We start from the raw sequence: 21,848 nt of genomic DNA on the forward strand, positions 1-21,848 counted from the left end.
AACCAACCCCACTACATATTCCTCATCGATTACACCAAAAGAAAAGCAAAGCAAATGTTACCCACTTAAGATTCCCCAATTACCTTCATCATCCACCTCTTGGCAAGATAATGCACTAATCATATTAATTTCCTACATTTCATGTAAAGCTTAATTAGTAAAACATGTCAAGTTGTGAGACACTTAATTACAAATTTTCATCTAATCAATAGTATAAAAATAGCATAACATATTATATAATTAGTTATTTTTTCAATGTTGTCATGGATATTAGTTTATTGGTGCCAATATTCTTTTTACTTATCCAACAAAACCTCCTCATTCCTACCTATAACCTATGTTATTGAAATTAACCCAGCTAAAATCCAACCTCAAGATATCCTAATCATTTTCAATCCCCCAGTCTCCTACAGTTAAAAACACAAAGACCCATCTATCTGCTGTCCCCGAACAACCCAAAGCACATACACTCTCTCTCTCTCCTTCTCTTTTCTCTCTCTCCTTCTCAAAGTTAAGTTTATTGATGTGGGTCTTCGCAGGTTAAATGGATACCTTGTTTAGGCTAGTCAGTCTCCAATCCGATCACCATCAATCTTTCAACAACTCAACCACCACCAGAACCTCAACACCAACAACTACCACCACTACTTCCAGCAGCTCTAGATCCTCCTTCCTCAGCCCCCCTCATCAAAACCCTCACCCTAATTACCCCCACCAAAACGACGACGTCGAAGAATGCTTCAACTTTTTCATGGATGAAGAAGACTTCTCCTCGTCTTCTTCCAAACACTACTACCCCTCAAACCACCCAACCCCTCCAACCCCAAACCCTCTCCTCACCACCACAACCACTCCCACACCCACAGATTTCTCCTTCTCACCCGCCCTCATCAACTTCGAGCTCTCCAACGGCAAGTGGGCCCAGGAGCTCCTCTTGGAGACCGCCAAGGCCATCGCCGACAAGAACAGCTCCCGCGTCCAGCAGCTCATGTGGATGCTCAACGAGCTCGGCAGCCCGTACGGCGACACCGACCAGAAGCTCACCTCCTATTTCCTCCAGGCTCTTTTCAGCCGCATGACCGACTCCGGTGACCGCTGCTACCGAACCCTAATCTCCGCCTCGGAGAAAACATGCTCCTTCGAGTCCACCAGAAAAATGGTGCTCAAGTTCCAGGAGGTCAGCCCTTGGACCACTTTCGGACACGTGGCGTGCAATGGGGCGATCATGGAAGCCTTCGATGGAGAGCCCAAGCTCCACATAATCGACATCAGCAACACATACTGCACCCAGTGGCCGACGCTGCTCGAGGCCCTGGCCACCCGAACCGATGAGACGCCGCACTTGCGCCTCACTACTGTGGTCGCCACCAGAGCCAGCGACGGCTCTGGTGCACCAGCGCAGAAAGTAATGAAGGAAATTGGCGCCAGAATGGAGAAGTTCGCCAGATTGATGGGCGTGCCTTTCAAATTCAACGCCGTCCATCACTCGGGCGACCTCTCCGAGCTGAATTTATCAGAGCTGGATATCAGAGACGATGAGGCCCTGGCCGTCAACTGTGTTGGCACTCTACACTCAATCCAAGCCGTTGGAAACCGGCGTGATTATTTGGTGTCTGCGTTCCGGAGCTTGAGACCGAGGATCATCACTGTCGTGGAGGAAGAGGCTGATCTCGACGTTGGGGTTGACGGGCTTGACTTTGTCCACGGCTTTCAAGAGTGCTTGAGATGGTTTAGGGTTTACTTCGAGGCGCTGGACGAGAGCTTCGCCAGGACCAGCAACGAGCGGTTGATGCTCGAGCGGGCAGCCGGTCGAGCCGTCGTCGATTTGGTGGCCTGCGCGCCGTCAGAGTCAGTTGAAAGGCGCGAGACCGCCGTTCGCTGGTCAAGGAGAATGCATGGGGCCGGGTTTAGCCCAGTGACGTTTAGTGATGAGGTGTGCGACGACGTACGCGCCTTGTTGAGGAGGTACAAGGAAGGTTGGGCAATGACACAGTGCTCGGAAGTCGGGGCTGGAATATTCCTTTCGTGGAAGGATCAGCCCGTGGTTTGGGCCAGCGCTTGGAGGCCTTGATATACGCTGGCCGGTGATCGGTGATCGGTGATCATATATATTTTCACACGTGTGATTGGTTTTTTGTGGCACGTGTGCATTATGGAGTTTGTGAGTAAGGAGTCCTCTTGTGTTTGAAAGAGGGGAGGGAGGGAGATAATAGTGCTTGGCTTGAATAGAATGAAGTAAATTAATTTTCATGGGTTATTAATTATTTGTGATTTTTTTTCTCTTGATTTTTATTGAAAGTTGAATAGGTTGTTTTAATGATGGTTTTGTATCTTTGAATATCATCTTTGTGGGCAAATGCCCTAATTTAATTTAGTTCACTTTCAAATCATCCATAATCAACTCCCGCTAATCCATAATCATTCAAATGTCTAACTTTGACTAAAGTTGGGCACCGACATTGTCTCTTTGCTTAACCCACAATTAGTCAATCAAAAGACAAAAGTACAAAATAATTTGAAATGGGGTGGTTTGGTATTTGGTGTCTTAGTTAGTTCAAGGTGAGATCAGCTAAAAAGAATTAAGAGCTAATTAAAAAAATGGAAGCGTGTTAAATAAATTAATGGGTTAATTAATTATAATTAAAAAAAGGTCGTTGTCTAATTTATTGGTGGCATAGAATATCTTAGGACGGCCATGGAGTTGGGATGGGTTTGGGGAATCTCATGGAAAGGTGGTTTGGTCAATAGTGGCATAAAGGGTTTTAGTGGCCAGCACGCTGTCTATGATTTTGATATGGTCTTCTTCTTCTCCCTTCCTTTTAGAAAAGTTTTTATTTATTTATTTAATTTTTAATCAAATACTTTGATTGGTGATTTTGCAGAGTCTAGGCTTTCGAGGCATGGCCCCCGCCACAAAGCCACCAGCTCCATCAAAATCAAACACTTTGTTGGTGGTGTTGTGGTGGTGGTGGTGTATAAATTAGCGTACTTTTGGCCCACGGCAGGCAAATTCAAACACAAGAAATGTGAAAGTTACTAAAGAAATAACAAGACTTTAAAGTGGGAACTCCTTTTAAGAGTTGCGTATCTTAATCCCTTTGATGACACTTGCCCCCTCCACGTCCACATATATGCTCTCTCTCTCTCTCACAAAGTATCAAATTATTCAATATATATTTTCACATGAGCCCTAAAAAATTAGGATGAATATAGTGAGTGAGACCAACGTAGCTGAGGCGATTAGAAGATATATATATATATATATAGTGAATCTGGTACCATTTGGTTGAGTTCAATAGTACTAAGTGATCAGATTTGATATTGGTGATAAAGGTTGTCCTTTTGCCCAGCAAAGCAAATAGGATTGCCCATCGACTTGCTTGCTTTTTTTTGTGATGAGTTTTTTTGACGGGTATGCGGTGCTCTTGATCTTATTCATGATGTCTCTTTTACGTTACTCTTGTTCCGTGATTATTACTAAAAGTTCCCCTTGTAACGCAGATGCAGATGCTTGTTAAAAAAGAAGAAGAAGAAAGACAATATCTGATTATTTTAGATGGAGTGGCCACATACATGTCTAGTCTTTTATGAGTGTTTTCACATTTGGGGTGCTTTTACAGAGAGTTGCTTGGCGTTGTTGCTGGCCCATGCCCGTCTTTTAGCCTACGCTTTCAATTTTCTTCCTTTTGATCACATCGCCAATGGCCAGCTGTTTCCCTTTTCAACTTTTAACGGGACCAGGTTCAACTTGCAACATGCATGTTGAAGAGGATCATATGGGCAAACCCTGCCAAGCTCTCTTGGCCAAGAGTTTATACATATATGGATAATATACTTTTCATCTAAATATTGAAAGGGTAGACTAAACTTTGATGTAACCACGCAAACGTATTTGTATTTATTAGAGCGACGGGTTCACTTTTCTATTGTTGGATTTAGGGGTAGAAAGACTAGAACATCACTTACATGCGATGCGTGTACAATGCAACAAAAAGATCACATATAAACGCAGAATATGAAGAAAAGAAAGAATATGTGAGATAAAAGTATATATACTAGTGTGTGATTTAAATCATTGGTAAATAGTTTAATATATGATAAGGACATAAAATATTATAGTGCGATATTTTAAGTAGATGCCTGAGACAATAGAATCCTAGTCATAAAGCACAATACTAAGAATAAAAATATAAACCGACATATCTTATTTTGTTATGAATTCCACACTTCATAAGTCAATTGCGTAAAGCAATGTCTTGTTATAAACAAAAACAATTGTGAAAGAAACTATGTGAAACGATGAACATCCTTCATCGATCGGGACCTCATCATTCATTTTTCTTTAGCATGCTTCCGTAGCTTCTTTTGTACTACAATAGTTTCTTTCCTTATCCCTTATGATTGTTGGAATTATTGGAATTCTTGACTTCTCTTGTATTTATTTTTTTTTAAATGCAAGTGATATTTTACTTTCTACACTACGAGAATTTATAGAATATTACGAGGAGGATTCAAACTCGGGTGCATAGTGGGGGAGTACATCCGCTCTAGTCAATTTGGCTAAGCCCATGTATGTAGACTTTTCTTGTATTTACTAACACATAAAGGCATCCCCAATCATAGTCTCTAAATGGGGCTCTAAAAATGGTGGATGGAGACCCATTTAGAGCTCCATTGGAATATTATGGGCTCTAAAAATATCTTTCCCACAATGAGGGCTCTACATCAGGAGCTCTATATGAATTTTTTTTATGATGTAATTTGTTTTACGTGTTAATTTTTGTTGTTATTAACTTAGTTTGGTTTATTGTTTGTTTATGTTATGTTAGTTTTTTTTAATGAACATAAAAATTCAAATTTTGCAGTAGTAATTCTAAAGGTAAATCATAATTCCAAAAAAAAAAAAAATCAACATTTCTACTGAATTTATAATTAAAGAAAATTAAAGGAAACATAGAAAAATTGAAGTAGTAATTCTAAAGGTAAATTATAATAATTGAAAGCAAAAAAAAAGAAAAAAAAAAGAGAAGAAATATCAAACCCAAAAAAGAAAAAGAATAAAGAAGAAAAAAGAAAACAAAAAACAAAAAACAAAAGGGCTAGACAAACCTTTTATTTGGTTGCTGTTAGAAAAAAAAAAAAAAAGGCTTAATATCACAAAATGTCCCTAAGGTTTACGAAACTATCAGATTGCATCTTTAATGTTTTTTTTTTTTGTCATTCGTGGTTCTCAAGGTTAGTATGTGTGATCACAAATGGACCATGTCGTTAGGTTTCGTAAAAAAACTCCGTTAGTTTGCTGACATGACATATATATATATATATATCACAAAACATCCCTCAGGTTCACGCACCTATCACAAATGGTCCATACGAAATTTTTTTATTTTTCATTTAAAATTCATAAAATTTTGGTTTTCTTTTTAAAATTATTTAAAATATATATTGTATTTTAAATACACGTGACACTATATTTTTGAAGATGTGGGCTCCACATATATGCCACATCAACAAACTAATGAAGTTTTTAACAAAATAATTTAAAATTCATAAAATTTAAAAATGAAAGAACCATTTATAGAAGGATTTTAACCTTGAGGACCATTTATGAACCCTAAACCCTTGGTTTTTTCATTTTTAAATTTTATAAATTTTAAATTATTTTTTTAAAACTCAATTAGTTTGTTGATGTGGCATATATGTGGAGCCCATATCTCCAATAATATAGTGCCACGTGTATTTAAAATAAAATATATATTTTTAAATAATTTAAAATTCATAAAAATTTATAAATTTTAAAATTAAAAATTTTAACAAATTTGCATGGACCATTTGTGATAGGTGCGTGAACGTCAGGGATGTTTTGTGATATATATATGCCATGTCAGCAAACTAACGGAGTTTTTGATGGAACCTAACGGTATGAACCATTTGTGATCACACATACTAACCTTGAGGACCACGAATGACATAAAAAAAATATTAAGGATGCAATCTGATAGTTTCGTAACCTTAGGGACGTTTTGTGATATTAAGCAAAAAAAAAAACATTAAACAAAGCATGATGTATGCTGCGGCTTTTCAAAATATGGGACCCGCTTGGGCTCTAGGGCCTCTATAAGAGTCCATAGATTTAGAGACAACTCCAGTGGGGCTTTATGATATAGGGGCCCAAATATCTTCCATTGGTGATACTTTTTTGCACAAACTTGAGCCCCATTTAAGGCCCCATTGGGGATGGCCTAAGAAATAAAAAAATGGCTTTTTATCACAAATGATCCCCGAGGTTGGAAAAATTATCAAATTTCGTCCCTAATGTTTTTTTGTGACACTAATGATCCCTAAGGTTACCCTCCACACATCAAAATGGTCTCTGCCGTTAGTTTCCATCAAATATTCTGTTAAATTGCTGACGTGACACATGTGGGAACCCACGCATCCAATGGTATAGAGCCATGTGGCTTTAAATATAATATAATATATTTTAAATATTTTTAAAACTTAAAATCCATTTTTAAAAAAAATAAAAGAAACTTAAGTCTTTTTATAAAAAAATAAATATTTATTAAATAATTTAAATTTAAATTTATAAATTAAAAAAAATTAAAAAAAAGACGTACACCATCCCCTCTGTGTTCTCCCTCTTCCAGCGCCAACCCCCTCGCAGACCCACTGCTCTCTCCCACCTCTTCCTCCCTTCTCTTTCTCTCTCTTCTTCTCCCAGTGCCTCACAACACCGTTCCTTGCAATACAACTATTCATTTTTCCTCCTTAAAAATTGGATTTTTCTTTCAAACCCCAATCTTCTGGATCCTCCAACCCTAGATAATTCTCTCCTTAATTACTTGTTGCTGCTAACAAACTGTCACAGCCACCTGGGTCTTCTCCAAATCCCCTGATAAAAAACTCTTGCAACCTTAAGACGGTCAAGACGTGGGTTGGTATTGTTCTACTTATAGAAAACATTTACCTTTTTCTTATTCTTCTTCTTCTTCTTCCTCCGAAGTTGAAAGTTTCAAACCCTTTGGAAGTGTGCCGGTTTATAAGGCACAGTAGGGACTTCAAAGAAAGAGGAGGAATTTAAGGCCAGTATGAGAGAGAGAGAGAGAGAGGCAAATAGTGGGTCTACCAAGGGGGGGGAGGGGGGAAGGCGTTGGCAGAGGAGAACGCAGAAGGATGGTACAGGTCTTTTAGTTTTTGTTTTTTTTAATAAAAGACTTAAGTTTCTTTTAATTTTTATTTATTTATGGATTTTAAGTTTTACAAATATTTAAAATATATTATATTATATTTAAAGCCACATGGCTCTATACCATTGGATGCGTGGGCTCTCACATGTGCCACATCAGCAATTTAACAAAATATTTGACGGAAGCTAACGGCAGGGACCATTTTGATGTGTGGAGGGTAATCTTAGGGATCATTAGTGTCACAAAAAAACGTTAGGGACGAAATGTGATAATTTCGCAAACCTCAGGGACCATTTGTGATAAAAAGCCTAAAAAAATTATACGAATTCTACATTACAATCCGTAATAGTTGATCCCTTACCAATTGATTCTCTTCTTTATTCACGATATTCCTGACTTATGACTTCTCTTATTTCAAGTTAATAAACAGGCCAATAGTTCAACTTTATGAATTAATTCAACTTCTTATTTTTAAACATAATACGAGGATTTGTTACAGGTATGTCGTTGGATAGAGACTTTAATGCAACGGGGATAACACTTTTTGTTATTCTTTGCCAATAGCTCAATGACACATGAGATAAATTTTCTCCATATTATTGCATTATTGACCGATGATAGCAAAACAATGTTATTCTCGTTACAAGAAAGTAATGTTGTCATTGAGGATAGCATATGCCCTTTTTATGGGCTATACTATGAGTCTATGAAAGACATTTGAGCTCTGAGACCTTGACCGTGCCCGACCAATTAAAAGTAGAGACGGGAGAGAACCTGACTTGACCCTGGCCTCCGTGGTCCAAAAGTACCATTAGCCCCCCTTTGGTAAATAGTTCTTCTTTCACAGTCAGATATCCGATCATCAAGTGCTAAGTCTGTATAATTGGCCCAAAATGGAGACAATTTAATTGTCTAGTAAATTTACTGAAATTTTGGGTTTGCTACTTAAGTTTTAATTTTTGCGATTTAAAATATGTAATTTACTAAGTGTTACCTTTCATACGTGTCCCCCCCTCATGCCAACTCCATTGAAAAACAAAAACCAATAAATTAAACTATTATCCTTATATTACAACAATTAGTAAACTAATGTGTTAAATTACGAAAATTGAACCTACAAACTATAAGGACCAACTAGCTAGTTGATATTCTAGTGGTATTTTGGTTCCTAATATTAGAATAGGTCTTAAGTTCGATATCTTATTTCTTATTAATCAACTATGTAAACTAAAATTATTACGTATTATGAAAATTTTAATTTTTTTTTTGGTTTGTTAATATCTATTTTTAACCACTCCATGTGGGTCTTAATGAACTCGTAATATAGTCCTAATATTTGGGGGTGCCGCCCGGGGGGGGGGGGGGGGGGGGGGGGGTCCAAATTTAGTAGCGTATTTGATAAGAAATAATGGTCCCAATCAAAGTTGGTAAATGCTACAACATGCCAATTAGTCAATTCACCATTTTTCCAAAGAAAATAAAAAGGCAACAAAACAGAACTAGTAGACATCTCAACGTCTCAGACTAGTATGGCAATTAAATGATTAATTAAGCTTGGCAATGTTCAATGTTCAAATTATTTTTCTCTTCTATAAACAAATTCAGCTTGAGTTTAGCATTTGCCAAGAAGTGTTGGGTTGTTTTCTGGTTTTATCTTCCATTAATAATATACTTAAGCATCATCAATAATAGCTAAGAAGTGCACGTTGAAAAGAGTTTGTTGTATTTTTTGATGAGTTTTTAAGAATTAGATTGGGTGAATTTTGGATTTGATGGTCCTGTGGTTGAACGCAAGAATTGAGGGGCCATGTCCAAGTCGGGAGGTCCCAAATATCGAGTTTTGGTAATTGGAGTGCATTTCATGTTCGGTGATGTAAAATTAGCGAATGAAAAAAGAACGCAAAAAACAAAAAACAAAAAACACTTTCAAGTTGTTTTGAAAAATAAGGGTGATTTTGACAACTAGATTTCACTTTCATGAAAATTGAAATCAAAATATGTTACCAATATGTTACCAAACATATTTTCAGCTTTCAGAACCCCTTATTATATTATCGCTTATATTCAGTTTGATGAGTCATTCTATAGTGAGCGCTTATAGAATTCTACTCGGTGTGATATGGATGGAGCCACCTACAAGTTATATCGTAGCCCAATGCACAAAAGGAAGGTAAAGCCCATTGATATGAGGATCAAGCAATCAAGCTGGGCCATGAAGCTTCAGCAAATTCACAACTCAATACCTTATTGGGCTGAGAAAATCTTTTGTCCATAAAATCCCTTTTTTTTTTTTTTTTTAAATTTTATAATAAAGCAAATATATAATTCACACCTCTCCGGTGTCTTCAGATGTGGGATTGTCAAATCTATTTTTGACCAAAAAAAGAAAAGGAAAAACTCAATTAGCAACAGATTCAAAACATAACACCTTCTTTGAATTTTTAAATTTTCACCTCACGTTTTGCAAACAAGAGAAATGAAAAAACAAAAACGGAAGAAACACGTAATTGGAATATGAAAATAATTCTTAAACAATTCGTATACATTTAAAGAGTATAGCCGCTCTGTTGTACTATTTAAATTTTCGTTTATATAAATCAGAAATAGTTCAAGAGATTAAGTTCAACATTACTGTTGAATGCTTATACAGTTCAAGAAACTTTTACAATATTTTGAACTTCATCTCTTGAACTGTTTCTGATCTATTTGTTTTTAGTTGGTATTCAGGTTCAGATGAATCAATGTTGATTGTACATGCATTATTGGAAGTTGCTTCACACCCACTAGTACTATATCGCCTCCATGACAGTCAATTTTTGGCGAAGTCTTCAGGTGAACTTAACCAAAAGGTCAGTCATTCTAGAACTACAGCCTACTTGATCCTGCGTAAACAAGTATTGACTATAGTAACTCTACTCTTCCAGGGATTCGTATTCGTTTGTCAATGAATCTTCCATTGAAGCTGAGAGAAATAGAAGCCTACAAGTTTTTCGTATATATTTAAAGGGTATCGACGCGCGGCTATACTATTAAAATATTCCATTTATAGCGTATAGCCAAACGGCTATACTTTTAAAATATTCTATTGAAAGCGTATAGCCACATGGCTATACTGTTAAAATATTCCATTTATACAGTATTGCCGCGCTGTACTTTTAAAATATTCTATTTAAAGAGTATATCTGCACGGCTATACTCTTAAAATATTCCATTTATAGAGTATAGCCGCGCGGTGACACCGTTAAAATATGGGAGTTTCACTAAAACACCCAAAATGGGGGCTGAAATTATAAAAAAACCCAACACCCAAAACACTTTATAAACACACCCAAAACCCATCATTACACACACTCAAAACCCATTTATAAACACACCCAAAAAATATACAATTGTTGATTTTGGGTGTGTTTCTATGTTTAAATAGTGCGTGAGTTTTTTTATAAATACATGTCTAGGATTGGGTTTATCTATTCAAAGCGTATAGCCACTGGGCTATACTATTTAAATATTTCTATATTTAAAGAGTATAGCCGCCCGGCGATACTGTTAAAATATTATATTTAAAGAGTATAGCGGCTCGGCTATACTGTTAAATTATGCTATTTCTAGAGTATAGCCGCGCGGCTATACCGTTAAAATATTCTATTTTAGAGTAGAGCCGATCGGCTATACCCTTTAAATGTATACGAATATCTTTAAATATTCTCTTAGTGGCCGCCATTTTGTCTTGTTTGTATTTCTTACAACCTGAAAGTATGGCATAGGAGGTTCTTGTTGGTGGATAGGTATCATGGTCATAAGGTTCAGTACCGTGATGAATATATACAGAAGATCAATGTATACCCATACCTCCCTTATTTAATTTCTTTCCTTTTCATTTTATGCTTTATATTTCTACCTGAGTAATTCTACTGTTGGGGGATAAAAACTTGATGCAGATAGTTGAGTTGATGTAATTGTATGTATTGGCTAGTTGAGGTTATGTGAAAATGAATTTTAGTTGAAAACAGAACCTGAAACTTAAATTAACAAAAACTTTTACTACAGTTTACTGTCAGTTTCTCCCTTTGACTCATTCTGTATCAATTATCAAACCTTGTTCAAGATTCTGCATTTAGCACAAATTTTTCATCTTGCTGGATGTGTAAACTACTTTGGTAGGAAAGTTTATCTATCTATTCTCGTGGTTGTCTCACACTCATTGATTGTTGGGAACAACTTGTTTCCATGATTTATTATAGCTAATACAGCAGTGAGATCATAATTTTGTATATCCCAATTTTATAGAGTCTAACCGCACCGCTATACTTTTAAAATATTCTATTTAGCTGTGCGGCCTCCGGGCTATATCAAGTTATGTTTCAGCAATCGCAGCTGAAGTAATGCCCAGGGTATGATGTTGTCCAAATTTCTTTTCTACATCGATTCGAATTTTACTATTGTCCTTTATAGAAGTTATGGATAGGCTTCTAAAACTACCTCAAAATCCTCAACTACTTCGGACAGGTATGATAAATTTCTTTTTATTTTGTTGCGATGTGCTAAACATGTTAGTAAATATCAATTCCAGATATGTTAATCATGCAGAAGCTGTGGCAGATGCAATCCAAAGACTTTGGCCAATATTTAAAGCCATATTTGATCTGTAAGTCTTGTTCCTACATAATACATTACTTGCTGAATATATCTTAGTCTCCTTTCCTTATTCTAATCCGTGTTTTGATGTTTCTGGTGAAGTCGTGCTTGGGACAATGAAGTCTCTGTGCAGATGCAAATACGCTGTGAGTTCACTCACTGATCCCCCTTCTAAAATGTTAATATGAATTCGTTAAAGCTACTCTAGAGGGTTTTTGCTAAATTTATATATTGAATCCAGTGTGTTTCGTTATGTGATTCAACTGTGATACCTGTCAAGGAAATCACCCCTTGAAAAACGTAGCGATTTTGTGTTAGAATCTGTTGACGGGAGCACTCCAAACGATGCAGATTGTGATTCCATTTCGCACCGGTTGAAGAGACAGGTCCCCTAGAGTTTCTCTTTTCACTAGAGTTGTTGCTTCATGTATGGATCCAAAACCAAGAGCATATGATTTTTCTGTTCTTATGTTGTCTTTCTAAATATAATTTTTCTTTCCCAAATTTTTAGTTCTAAAATTACATCTAGAGAGAGAGAGAGAGAGAGAGAGAAAGCTGAAATTGCCATTGATGATCAAGACAACTAGTCTGAAATGCGTAAATTAACAAGTGCCAGCAAACATTTTGCAAATAAGAGAAAGGTAAAAACAAAAACGGAAGAAACATGTAATTGGAATAATATGGAAATATTTCTTAAACAAATTCGTATATATTTGAAGGGTATAGCCGGTCGGCTGTACTGTTAAAATATTCTATTTGCAGATTATAGCCGGCCGGCTATACTGTTAAAATATTTTATTTACGGAGAATCGCCGCGCGGCTATACTTTTAAAATATTCTATTGATACAGTATAGGCGCGCGGCTATACTGTTAATAAGGCAACTGGACTCAGACGGGTGGTTTCAGACGGGTGATCTTTGTTTTTTTGATGATGAAGGGTTCCTCTACATTGTTGACAGGTTAAAGGAATTGATCAAGTACAAGACCTATCAGGTGGTTGCAAGAGAGATCCTTTGAGAGTTAAACTCATAACAAAGATGGTTGTATAAGTATTTGATAAGTCCATTTGAGTAATGTGTTGGTTGGTCTCCCTATGTCTGGAACAAATTGCGGGTACCCCCAGCTGAGTTGGAACCTATACTTCAATCCCATCCCGACATTGCCGATGCCGCTGTGATTCCGTATGTATCTAGTACTATGACATTCTTTGCTTGTGAAAAGCTAGTTTCTTTCCATGCTCTATGGCATCAATCTATCAATTGACGACTTTAATCTCTTATTTGTCACTTTTGAAAATTTTTAAAAGTATTTAGCTGGGAAAAGAAACTGGTCCATAGAAAAACAAAAAACAAAAAACAAAAGAAATTCAAGAACTTATGAGATCATTGAAGAAAATTTTGACGGATATTTTGCCGATAAGTTTGCCTTTATGAGAAATCTGGTCTTTTGCCTCCACTTTCTTGCATAGTTAGTATCATGGTTACATGGTAGAAGATCATAGTTTCTGAAAGAATTTGCAGTATATTTCATTTATTTGTTTACCTCCTCAAGGTATACTAGTTCTGATTTCTGCCCGTTGGCGTTTCTGAAGCAGGTATCCTGATGAAGAAGCAGGGCAGATTCCCATGGCCTATGTAGTTAGAAAGCCTGGAAGCAATATCACTGAGGCTGCAATTATGGATTTTGTTGCAAAACAAGTATGCTCCTGAATACTTGTAAAAAAATCCAATTGATTCTTTTCAGAATTAACATCCATACATCCAAAGTTCCAGTTCTCTTGAAGTTGTATGTTACAGGCCATCACATTGAAGTTGGTATCTTATTGCAGGTTGCACCCTACAAGAAGATTTGACATGTATCGTTTATCAACTCCATTCCAAAATCTCCAGCAGGAAAGATCTTGAGGAGGGAGCTCGTTAGTCATGCTCTATCTAGCCGTTCATCTAAATTATGATTTACTTCTTCAAACAAAGGAAAGCTTGCTGAGCATTGCATTCCAATTCAACACATCAACTTGTTCATGTTCTTTAGCATGTATATAAATGCAATCGATCTTGGAAGTCACAGTTGTTATGTTTCTGATCAGAATTCGATCATGTAAAGCCTTTTGTAAGATAAACCTATGTTTGAGCCTAATTGAAATCTGGCCGGGTGAAGCACAACCTTTCCACACATTATTTGTTTTTGTTTTGTGTCCACATTATTTATGTTTACTGTATATCTGTCTGTGAGAGAGTTTGAAATTCATCATTCAATCAAGATCCTTGATGCACTTGTTTCCCTAATAATCAAACTTAAATTCAATAGGGCAAGTTGTCATTTTTTGGGTTTGTATATAGAAATTAAATGGTGTAGGGTGTATCTATAATATTAGTGCTAAGAATGGGTATATGACTAAATATCTCTAATAATTATCATACAACTGAACTTCAACTCAATGGAGGAAGCAATGAAATACCACATTACATTCCATTTGGACATTCTTCTATTGCACTAATTTGTCACAACCACAAGAAAGATGTGCAAGGCATGCCTGCTTTCTAATTTAAGTCGTATAGCCGCGCGGCTATACCGTTAAAATCTTATATTTAAAGAGTATAGTTGGGCGGCTATACTGTTAAAAATTTACAAAGTATAACCGCCCAGCTAGCGTATCGCCGCGCGGCTATACTTTAAAAACTTTCTATTCAAATAGTATAGCCGAACGGCTAAACTGTTAAAATATTCTATTTATAGTCTAGCCGTACGGCTATACAGTAAAAAAAAATATTCATAGAGGACAGCCATGCGGCCGTACTGTAAAAATTTTCTATTCAAATTGTATAGCCGATCGGTTATACTGTTAAAATATTCTATTTATAGAGTATAGAGTAAAAATTTTCTATTCAAAGAGTATAGCCGACTGGCTATACCGTTAAATGTTCTATTTATATAGTATAGCCGTACGGCTATACGTTTTAAATATTCTATTTAAAGGGTATACCTGCAAGGAGTTGATCAATAGTCAGAACTTAGAACTGACCTGGCATTCTGGCAATGCAGATGTCCAATCTTAATGGTAGATATTGGAACTTCATAAGGAGAATCAGAGGCCAAAGCTTGCGCCAGTTCTTTAGTACTAGTAATGTTCAGGCTTGAAAGGCACTGTCTGAAATATTCAAGGATTGATATATCTTCTTTGAAGGAGTGATCCTTTTCAAAGAAGATATATAGTAGTTGAGAATGAAGTAATTCCCAAGGTGTATGATCTAATAATACTCACTTTTTTGGGGTTTTTTTATTTTATTTGAACAGGTTATGGATAGGCTTCTAAAACTACCTCAACATCCTCAAGTACTCCAGACAGGTAATGTATTTTTAGTACTTATAGTTCATCTGTCATGGATGGTTCAGCTGAGGACTCGTTGCATCTAGTTGAAGCCTTAAGGTAAACTATATCTTCTGCATCTTCTGACGTTGCGTGATCAATCTAGTACCATGCTGTTGATGATCTGAACATCTACTGAACTCTCTTCTGCAGCAAGGTCATTACTGAACTTCCACCTGACCAGTGACCACGCTAAGAGGGCTTTGGAGGCGTTGTGCTTGCCCGTCGTTACTCCTTTACAGGTCAATTCATTTCCAGAAGAAAGTGTACATATAAATTCTTCTGTGGGTGATGATACTGAATTAATGCTGTCAACAACCAGGAAGTTGTCAGCCAAGGCCCAGACACATTAAATAGCAAGCCTGCTCGTGATTTTACTGTTCACATTGATCGATTTGGGTATATCTTTAGGTACTTATGATCAATATCTTGTTGTTATGCCCCTTATTTCTTTTTATTTTGTTGAGATGTGCTAAACATGCTAGTAAATATCAATTCAAGATATGTAAATCCTGCAGAAGCTGTGGCAGATGCAATCCAAAGACTTTGGCCAATATTTAAAGCCATATTTGATCTGTAAGTGTTCCTACATAATACATTACTTGCTGAATATTGGCCAAAGACTTTGGCCAATATTTAAAATATTCTATTCATAGAGTATAGCCACGCGGTACTACTGTTAAAATCATTTCTCTTGTTTGTATTTCTTACAACCTCAGAAAGTATGGCATACAGAGGTTCTTGTTCGTGGATAGGTATCATGGTCATAAGCTTCAGTATCGTGATGAATATATACAAAAGATCAATGTGAGTTTGGCAATACCCATAGCTTCCTTAACAAGAGATATTTAGTCATATATCCATTCTTAGCACTAATAATATAGATAAACCCTATACCATATAATTTTTATAAATAAATCCAAAAAATGATAGCTGGCTATATTGAATTTAATTTTTATTATTAAATTACTTTGATGCCTTATTGAGTGTTTTGGGTTTTTTTTTTTTTGGAGATTCACTATTATACCCAATATAGAGGCCTAAATTATAAAAATACCATATATGAAATGGACTTTAGAAACACACTCAAAGCTCATTTACAACATAACAAAGTGTCTTTTAAACTCTTATAAATTACAAAACTGCAATCAATTTCTTAAAACAAGTTCGACCCCAAAACCTCATTAAAAAAACCCAAAATACTCAATAGGGTATCAAAGTAATTTAATAATCAAACTTAAATTTAATAAGGCCAACTATCATTTTTTGGGTTTGTTTATAGAAATTCAATGGTGTAGGGTTTATCTATATTATTAGTGCTAAGAATGGATATATGACTAAATATCTCTTTTTTTTAATGAAGTTTTGAGGTTGGGTTTGTTTTAAGAAATCAGTGGCAGTTTTGTAATTTAAAAGCCTTTTTGTTATGTTGTAAATGGGCTTTGGGTGTGTTTCTAAAGTCCATTTCATATAGATTTTTTTTTTTATAATTTAGGCTCCTATATTGGGTATAATAGTGAATCTCCCTAGTTGGCATCCTCAACAAAAGACCTAACTCGCTAATATATACAATCCATATTAGAAGTATTAGCAATATTGGTGGTAGTTTAGTATTAGTATCGGATTCACTAATATTTCAGTAAATACTTCGATATATTATGGTATATATTTCGGTCTCATTCTGAGGATAAATTTTAATGTGTGACTGCATACTGCCACATGTTATAATATGAGTAAAGAATATAGTTCATATGTCATGAACCTAGAATATAATATTAATATATAAATACACGTGTAATATGAGTAAATTAATAACATCACGTAGATGTCACACTACCGTTCTTAGCGATAAATGTCATGTTAATCTTCTCTTTCTTTTAGTAGGCCCGAAGTTGAGCTCTTAGCGGGCTAGCCTCAGCCCATAAAATTCAGAGAACTTGTATTTTTTTCGGCCCAGCGCAGCCCATCCCTCACCGCCCTTCTGCTGCGCGTCTAAGTTCACCCGCTTCTTTTCTCTTTCTTCTAATTTTCGTTCATCATCTTCTTCATCCAATCCTCTTCTGATTCCTGAACTTCTTCGGTAACTCATAGTCTCGTCCCAGCGGCCCATCCCTTTCTTATTTTTCGTTTTCTCATCCAATTCATACCCCAGTTTGTTCTTCTTAATCGGCTCTACTTCCTCAGGTATGTCTAATTTAGGGTTTAATTTCTGAATTTTCTTTACGGTATGTTTTTTCATATCTACTTTCTTTCACATTTCATTTTCTGATTTGATTTTTATTTAAAATTTGAGAATTTGGGTCTGGTGTGCTTTCTGTTTGCTAGAACTCTGTTTTTCTTTTTCAAATAAAAGAATTTTCGAGCTATAAATATGATTATTAAATGGGGTTTTCTGCTTAGTTTAATTTCTTTATAAAGATTCTGAATTTCTGAGTTTTAATTTTCAGTTTTATCAGGCACTAACTGTTGGAAGCTCACGCCGCTTGAACCTGAAAGGATGGTGAGTTATTTATTTGCTTTTGTATTCCTTGCTAAGCTTTATTGGTTTCTGAGTTGCACTAAAATCTACTTTCTTAGTTTAATGATGCTGTAACAAATTTAGGAGTAAGCTACATAATTTTGACATTCCTCTGGGGTAATTGCAGGCGACTCTCGCTGATTCATTTCTTGCAGACCTTGATGAACTATCTGACAATGAAGCTGATGTTGTTGTGAGTATATTCTTCCTTAAATCATGACGACCAACATTTACAAAGCTAGTCAATTAGATGTTAAAATTTCATTTCTATATCAAATTCTCAATCTCTGCACTATAAGTACTTACTTTTTTTTTTTCTTTTTGCAGGTTGAAGATGATGCTGATGCGGGAAACATGGAAGAAGATATTGATGGGGACTTGGCAGACTTGGAAACGCTTAATTACGATGATCTGGATAGTGTTTCAAAATTGCAGAAAACGCAAAGATATACTGATATAATGCAGGTTTGTTATAATATGAATGTCCCGATTTTCTTCATGGAGTACTTTCTAGTATTGAAATCTTTATATTATTTTGTGCTCAAACATGATCTTTTGACTTCTTTACTGTTTTTATATATTCTTAATGCTTATCCTTTTCTTTGATGCATTAGCATTTAGGATGACTACTGTTGCAGTTAACATGTTTTTTTTTTTTGTTGGGGTGGGGGTTTAACTTAATGGACATGGCTTTTTAAACATGTATTGTGTGCCCTGTTTGATGAAGTTTTTGGTTTTGGTTTTTAAATAAAGACAGGAGGAGGTTAAAAAAGATAATTTATAGAAGAAATACAAGAGAGGTAAGGAAGAGAAGAGTGAGAGTAGATCAAATTGAAACTAAAAACCATTCAACATTGAAACTAATTTTGGTGTTTATTTTAAAAGTACTTATATGTGTTCTTCCTTTGTGGTTCAGTACCGTTCTATGCCCCCCCTGCCCCATCATCTTTTTCCATTTTTATTACTGGAATGTGCTTAATGACATGTATGTAATTGGAATACGGTGTTTAAATTGTAGAAAGTGGAAGAGGCTTTGGAGAAGGGTTCTGATATGTCAAGTCATGGAATGGTTTTAGAAGATGATCCAGAATACCAGCTGATTGTGGACTGTAATGCTTTGTCTGTTGACATTGAGAATGAAATTGTAATCATCCACAATTTTATTCGTGATAAGTATCGCCCAAAGTTTCCAGAGCTTGAATCACTTGTGCATCATCCGATTGATTACGCCCGAGTTGTTAAGAAAATTGGGAATGAAATGGATGTAACCCTTGTTGATCTGGAGGGGCTTTTACCTTCGGCAATTATTATGGTTGTGTCAGTTACAGCATCAACTACAAGTGGCAAGCCGCTTCCAGAGGAAGTCCTTACAAAAACAAATGAGGCATGCGATCGAGCCCTTGCTCTTGATTCATCAAAGAAGAAGGTTCTTGATTTCGTTGAAAGTAGAATGGGCTTTATTGCACCAAATCTTTCTGCTATAGTTGGGAGTGCTGTTGCGGCGAAACTAATGGGGACAGCTGGCGGTCTCGTATCCTTAGCTAAGATGCCTGCTTGTAATGTTCAGCTTCTTGGTGCTAAGAGAAAAAACCTTGCTGGGTTTTCCACTGCAACATCACAATTTCGTGTTGGTTATGTTGAGCAGACAGAAATATTTCAAACTACACCCCCTTCTTTGAGGATGCGTGCTTGCCGGCTCTTGGCTGCAAAATCAACACTTGCAGCACGGGTGGATTCAACGAGAGGAGATCCATCTGGAAACACTGGAAGGGCATTCCGGGAGGAGATACGTAAGAAAATTGAGAAATGGCAGGAGCCTCCTCCAGCAAAACAACCTAAACCACTTCCGGTTCCAGATTCTGAACCTAAGAAGAAGAGAGGTGGTCGTCGGCTAAGGAAGATGAAGGAAAGGTAGTGCAGTGTTTCTACTGTTTTACCTTTGTTTAGTAATTGTTGATTCATATACTGATATTTACTTTTACAGATATGCAATAACGGACATGAGGAAGCTGGCAAATAGGATGCAATTTGGTATACCTGAAGAGAGTTCCTTAGGTATTTTTCTGTCTTCTGTTAGTAAATTTCATCTGTAGATTTTCTTATGTTGCCTTTTTATTTTATACATCTGTGTTGAGTCACTATGGTCTGTTGAGTGATCATTATTAATTTTCCAATTACACGGGGAAAAAGAATTTGGGCATCCTGAGATCTTTCCTTTCTTTATCCTTAATGCACAGGTCCAATATGCACGTCTTATATTGAAGGATTTTGTTTTTTGGGGTTAAAACTTGTGGTCAGAGGGTGCGCCTTATCTCTAATTTTGATTTATATCCCAATAAGAAAAGGAAAAAATTGAATTATATTTTGCGCTGCATATTGTGTAGTTCTACAGGAGACTGGGAGTTTCCAATAACACTTACATTCTTACACTTCCTACAATGAGGATCTCAATTTTCCATTGTAGTGGGGTTCCCATTTACATGAATGGTTGGGATCTGTGCAATTGCATGGAATATGTTTACCATTTACATTCTTAATCTTAATCCTCATGTTTTTCTTCCTTGATAATAGGTGATGGACTGGGTGAAGGTTATGGAATGCTTGGTCAAGCTGGGAGTGGCAAGCTGCGTGTATCAATGGGTCAGAGCAAACTTGCTGCCAAAGTCGCTAAGAAGTACACTTTCCCTTGCTGGTTTTAATTATTGTCTTCTTTTATGGCCCAGTGATTTAATATGGATTGTCATTTGTGTTTCTGTGCTGATTTATTTGTCTAAAAGTATGAGATAATGATCCTTGACCTGATATCATGAGCTGCATATTATTTTGGGAGATTCACTATTATACCCAATATAGGGACCTAAATTATAAAAATACCCTATATGAAATGGACTTTAGAAACACACCCAAAGCCCATTTACAACATAACAAAGAGGCTTTTAACTTCTTATAAATTACAAAACTGCCATCAATTTCTTAAAACAAGCCAAACCTCAAAACCTCATAAAAAACCCAAAATACTCAATAGGGTATCAAAGTAATTTAATAATCAAAATTAAATTCAATAGGGCCAGCTGTCATTTTTTGGGTTTGTTTATAGAAATTAAATGATGTAGGGTTTATCTATATGATGCTAAGAATGGGTATATGACTAAATATCTCTATTATTTTCAGGTTCAAGGAAAAGAATTATGGAAGCAGTGGTGCTACATCTGGACTCACTTCAAGTTTAGCATTTACGCCTGTGCAGGTAACTTCACTTCTTACCTTACACTTGAAAAATCTCTCATATTCACAAATGCATTGGTTTCCAAGCTAGTGACATAGAAAATTACTTCTTACATTTGGAAAATTCTTTCCTACAGGGGATCGAGCTCTCAAATCCACAGGCACATGCACACCAGCTCGGCGGTGGAACTCAAAGCACCTACTTCTCTGAAACAGGAACATTTTCAAAAATCAAGAGGATCTGACCTATACAGGAGAAATTTTCTTATATTCATGAGATTTTTCCAGTTGCCAATGCCATGGATAACCTCAGTCTGAATGTGTAAATGATTTTACTAGATGAAGTTGTATTACATCGCCGTATTATCTCATGCTTCAGAGACCAAACTGTTCCTGATGTACTGATTCGAGCTGAGACGTGTGCTCTTGGGAATAACTAAACTGATACCTTCTACACTACTTTCTTGTGCATGACAAAGTTCTTGGATTAATGGGTAACATTTAGCAGAACAATGTTTTATTCATATTTCAGACTGCAATAACAAAAAAATAGTTTCTGTGGATTTTTTTATTTTTTTGAAAGTTTAGCTAACCACTTGCTGCTGGACTGAATCAGTCGTTCAGTTGAGTCATAGAGAAAGCAAGTGTTTAGGGAGTGGGGACCAAATTTGGAAGCACATTTGGTTGGTTAGGAATTATGGTCCCAATCAAAGTTGGTATACCTTACAGAATTCATGAACTGCTAATGATGAGCCTCACTTATTAATGTCAATTTATTTTCTTAAGTAACTGCTACATAGGGTATCAGCCATGTTTCATAATAACGTCTAACAACTAATCATCTGACAATAAATAGAAGACCATTTTAACTACCACAACATGTTCCTCTGGAGAAATTCTTGTGTAGGGCTG

The 21,848-nt window shown here is 36.2% G+C and overlaps 2 protein-coding genes and 2 long non-coding RNA genes across 5 annotated transcripts; all 4 read left to right on the forward strand.

The window, feature by feature from the left end:
* The first annotated feature begins 283 nt into the window (after window positions 1-283).
* SHR (GRAS family transcription factor) lies at window positions 284-2,374 on the forward strand. The gene has a single exon (XM_088255452.1). It carries the CDS (start codon window positions 545-547, stop codon window positions 2,069-2,071), a length of 1,527 nt encoding a protein of 508 aa, XP_088111578.1. The 5' UTR covers window positions 284-544; the 3' UTR covers window positions 2,072-2,374.
* Window positions 2,375-3,218: 844 nt separating this feature from the next.
* Window positions 3,219-4,426, forward strand: LOC148293609 (uncharacterized). Its single transcript, XR_015836689.1, has 2 exons — window positions 3,219-3,412; window positions 3,508-4,426. It is a non-coding gene; the product is annotated as an uncharacterized LOC148293609 (long non-coding RNA).
* Window positions 4,427-12,902: 8,476 nt separating this feature from the next.
* LOC110759131 (uncharacterized) lies at window positions 12,903-14,085 on the forward strand. The gene is made up of 3 exons (XR_002527057.2): window positions 12,903-13,007; window positions 13,421-13,523; window positions 13,655-14,085. It is a non-coding gene; the product is annotated as an uncharacterized LOC110759131 (long non-coding RNA).
* A 3,082-nt stretch (window positions 14,086-17,167) lies between these two features.
* Window positions 17,168-21,395, forward strand: EMB1220 (pre-mRNA processing ribonucleoprotein binding region-containing protein). 2 transcript variants are annotated; one of them, XM_021961155.2, is made up of 9 exons: window positions 17,168-17,377; window positions 17,641-17,693; window positions 17,839-17,904; window positions 18,039-18,176; window positions 18,730-19,622; window positions 19,696-19,766; window positions 20,283-20,385; window positions 20,883-20,958; window positions 21,074-21,395. In XM_021961155.2, the coding sequence occupies exons 2-9, from the start codon at window positions 17,691-17,693 to the stop codon at window positions 21,179-21,181; spliced, it is 1,458 nt and encodes a 485-aa protein (XP_021816847.2). In that variant the 5' UTR covers window positions 17,168-17,377; window positions 17,641-17,690; the 3' UTR covers window positions 21,182-21,395. The 2 variants fall into 2 exon arrangements, with proteins under 2 accessions (XP_021816847.2, XP_021816849.2); XM_021961157.2 differs by having other exon boundaries at window positions 17,650-17,693.
* The last annotated feature ends 453 nt before the right edge of the window (window positions 21,396-21,848 follow it).

This window comes from Prunus avium, chromosome 6 (genome assembly GCF_965620075.1).
Source record: "Prunus avium chromosome 6, drPruAviu1.hap1.1, whole genome shotgun sequence".
Lineage (NCBI taxonomy): Eukaryota > Viridiplantae > Streptophyta > Magnoliopsida > Rosales > Rosaceae > Prunus > Prunus avium.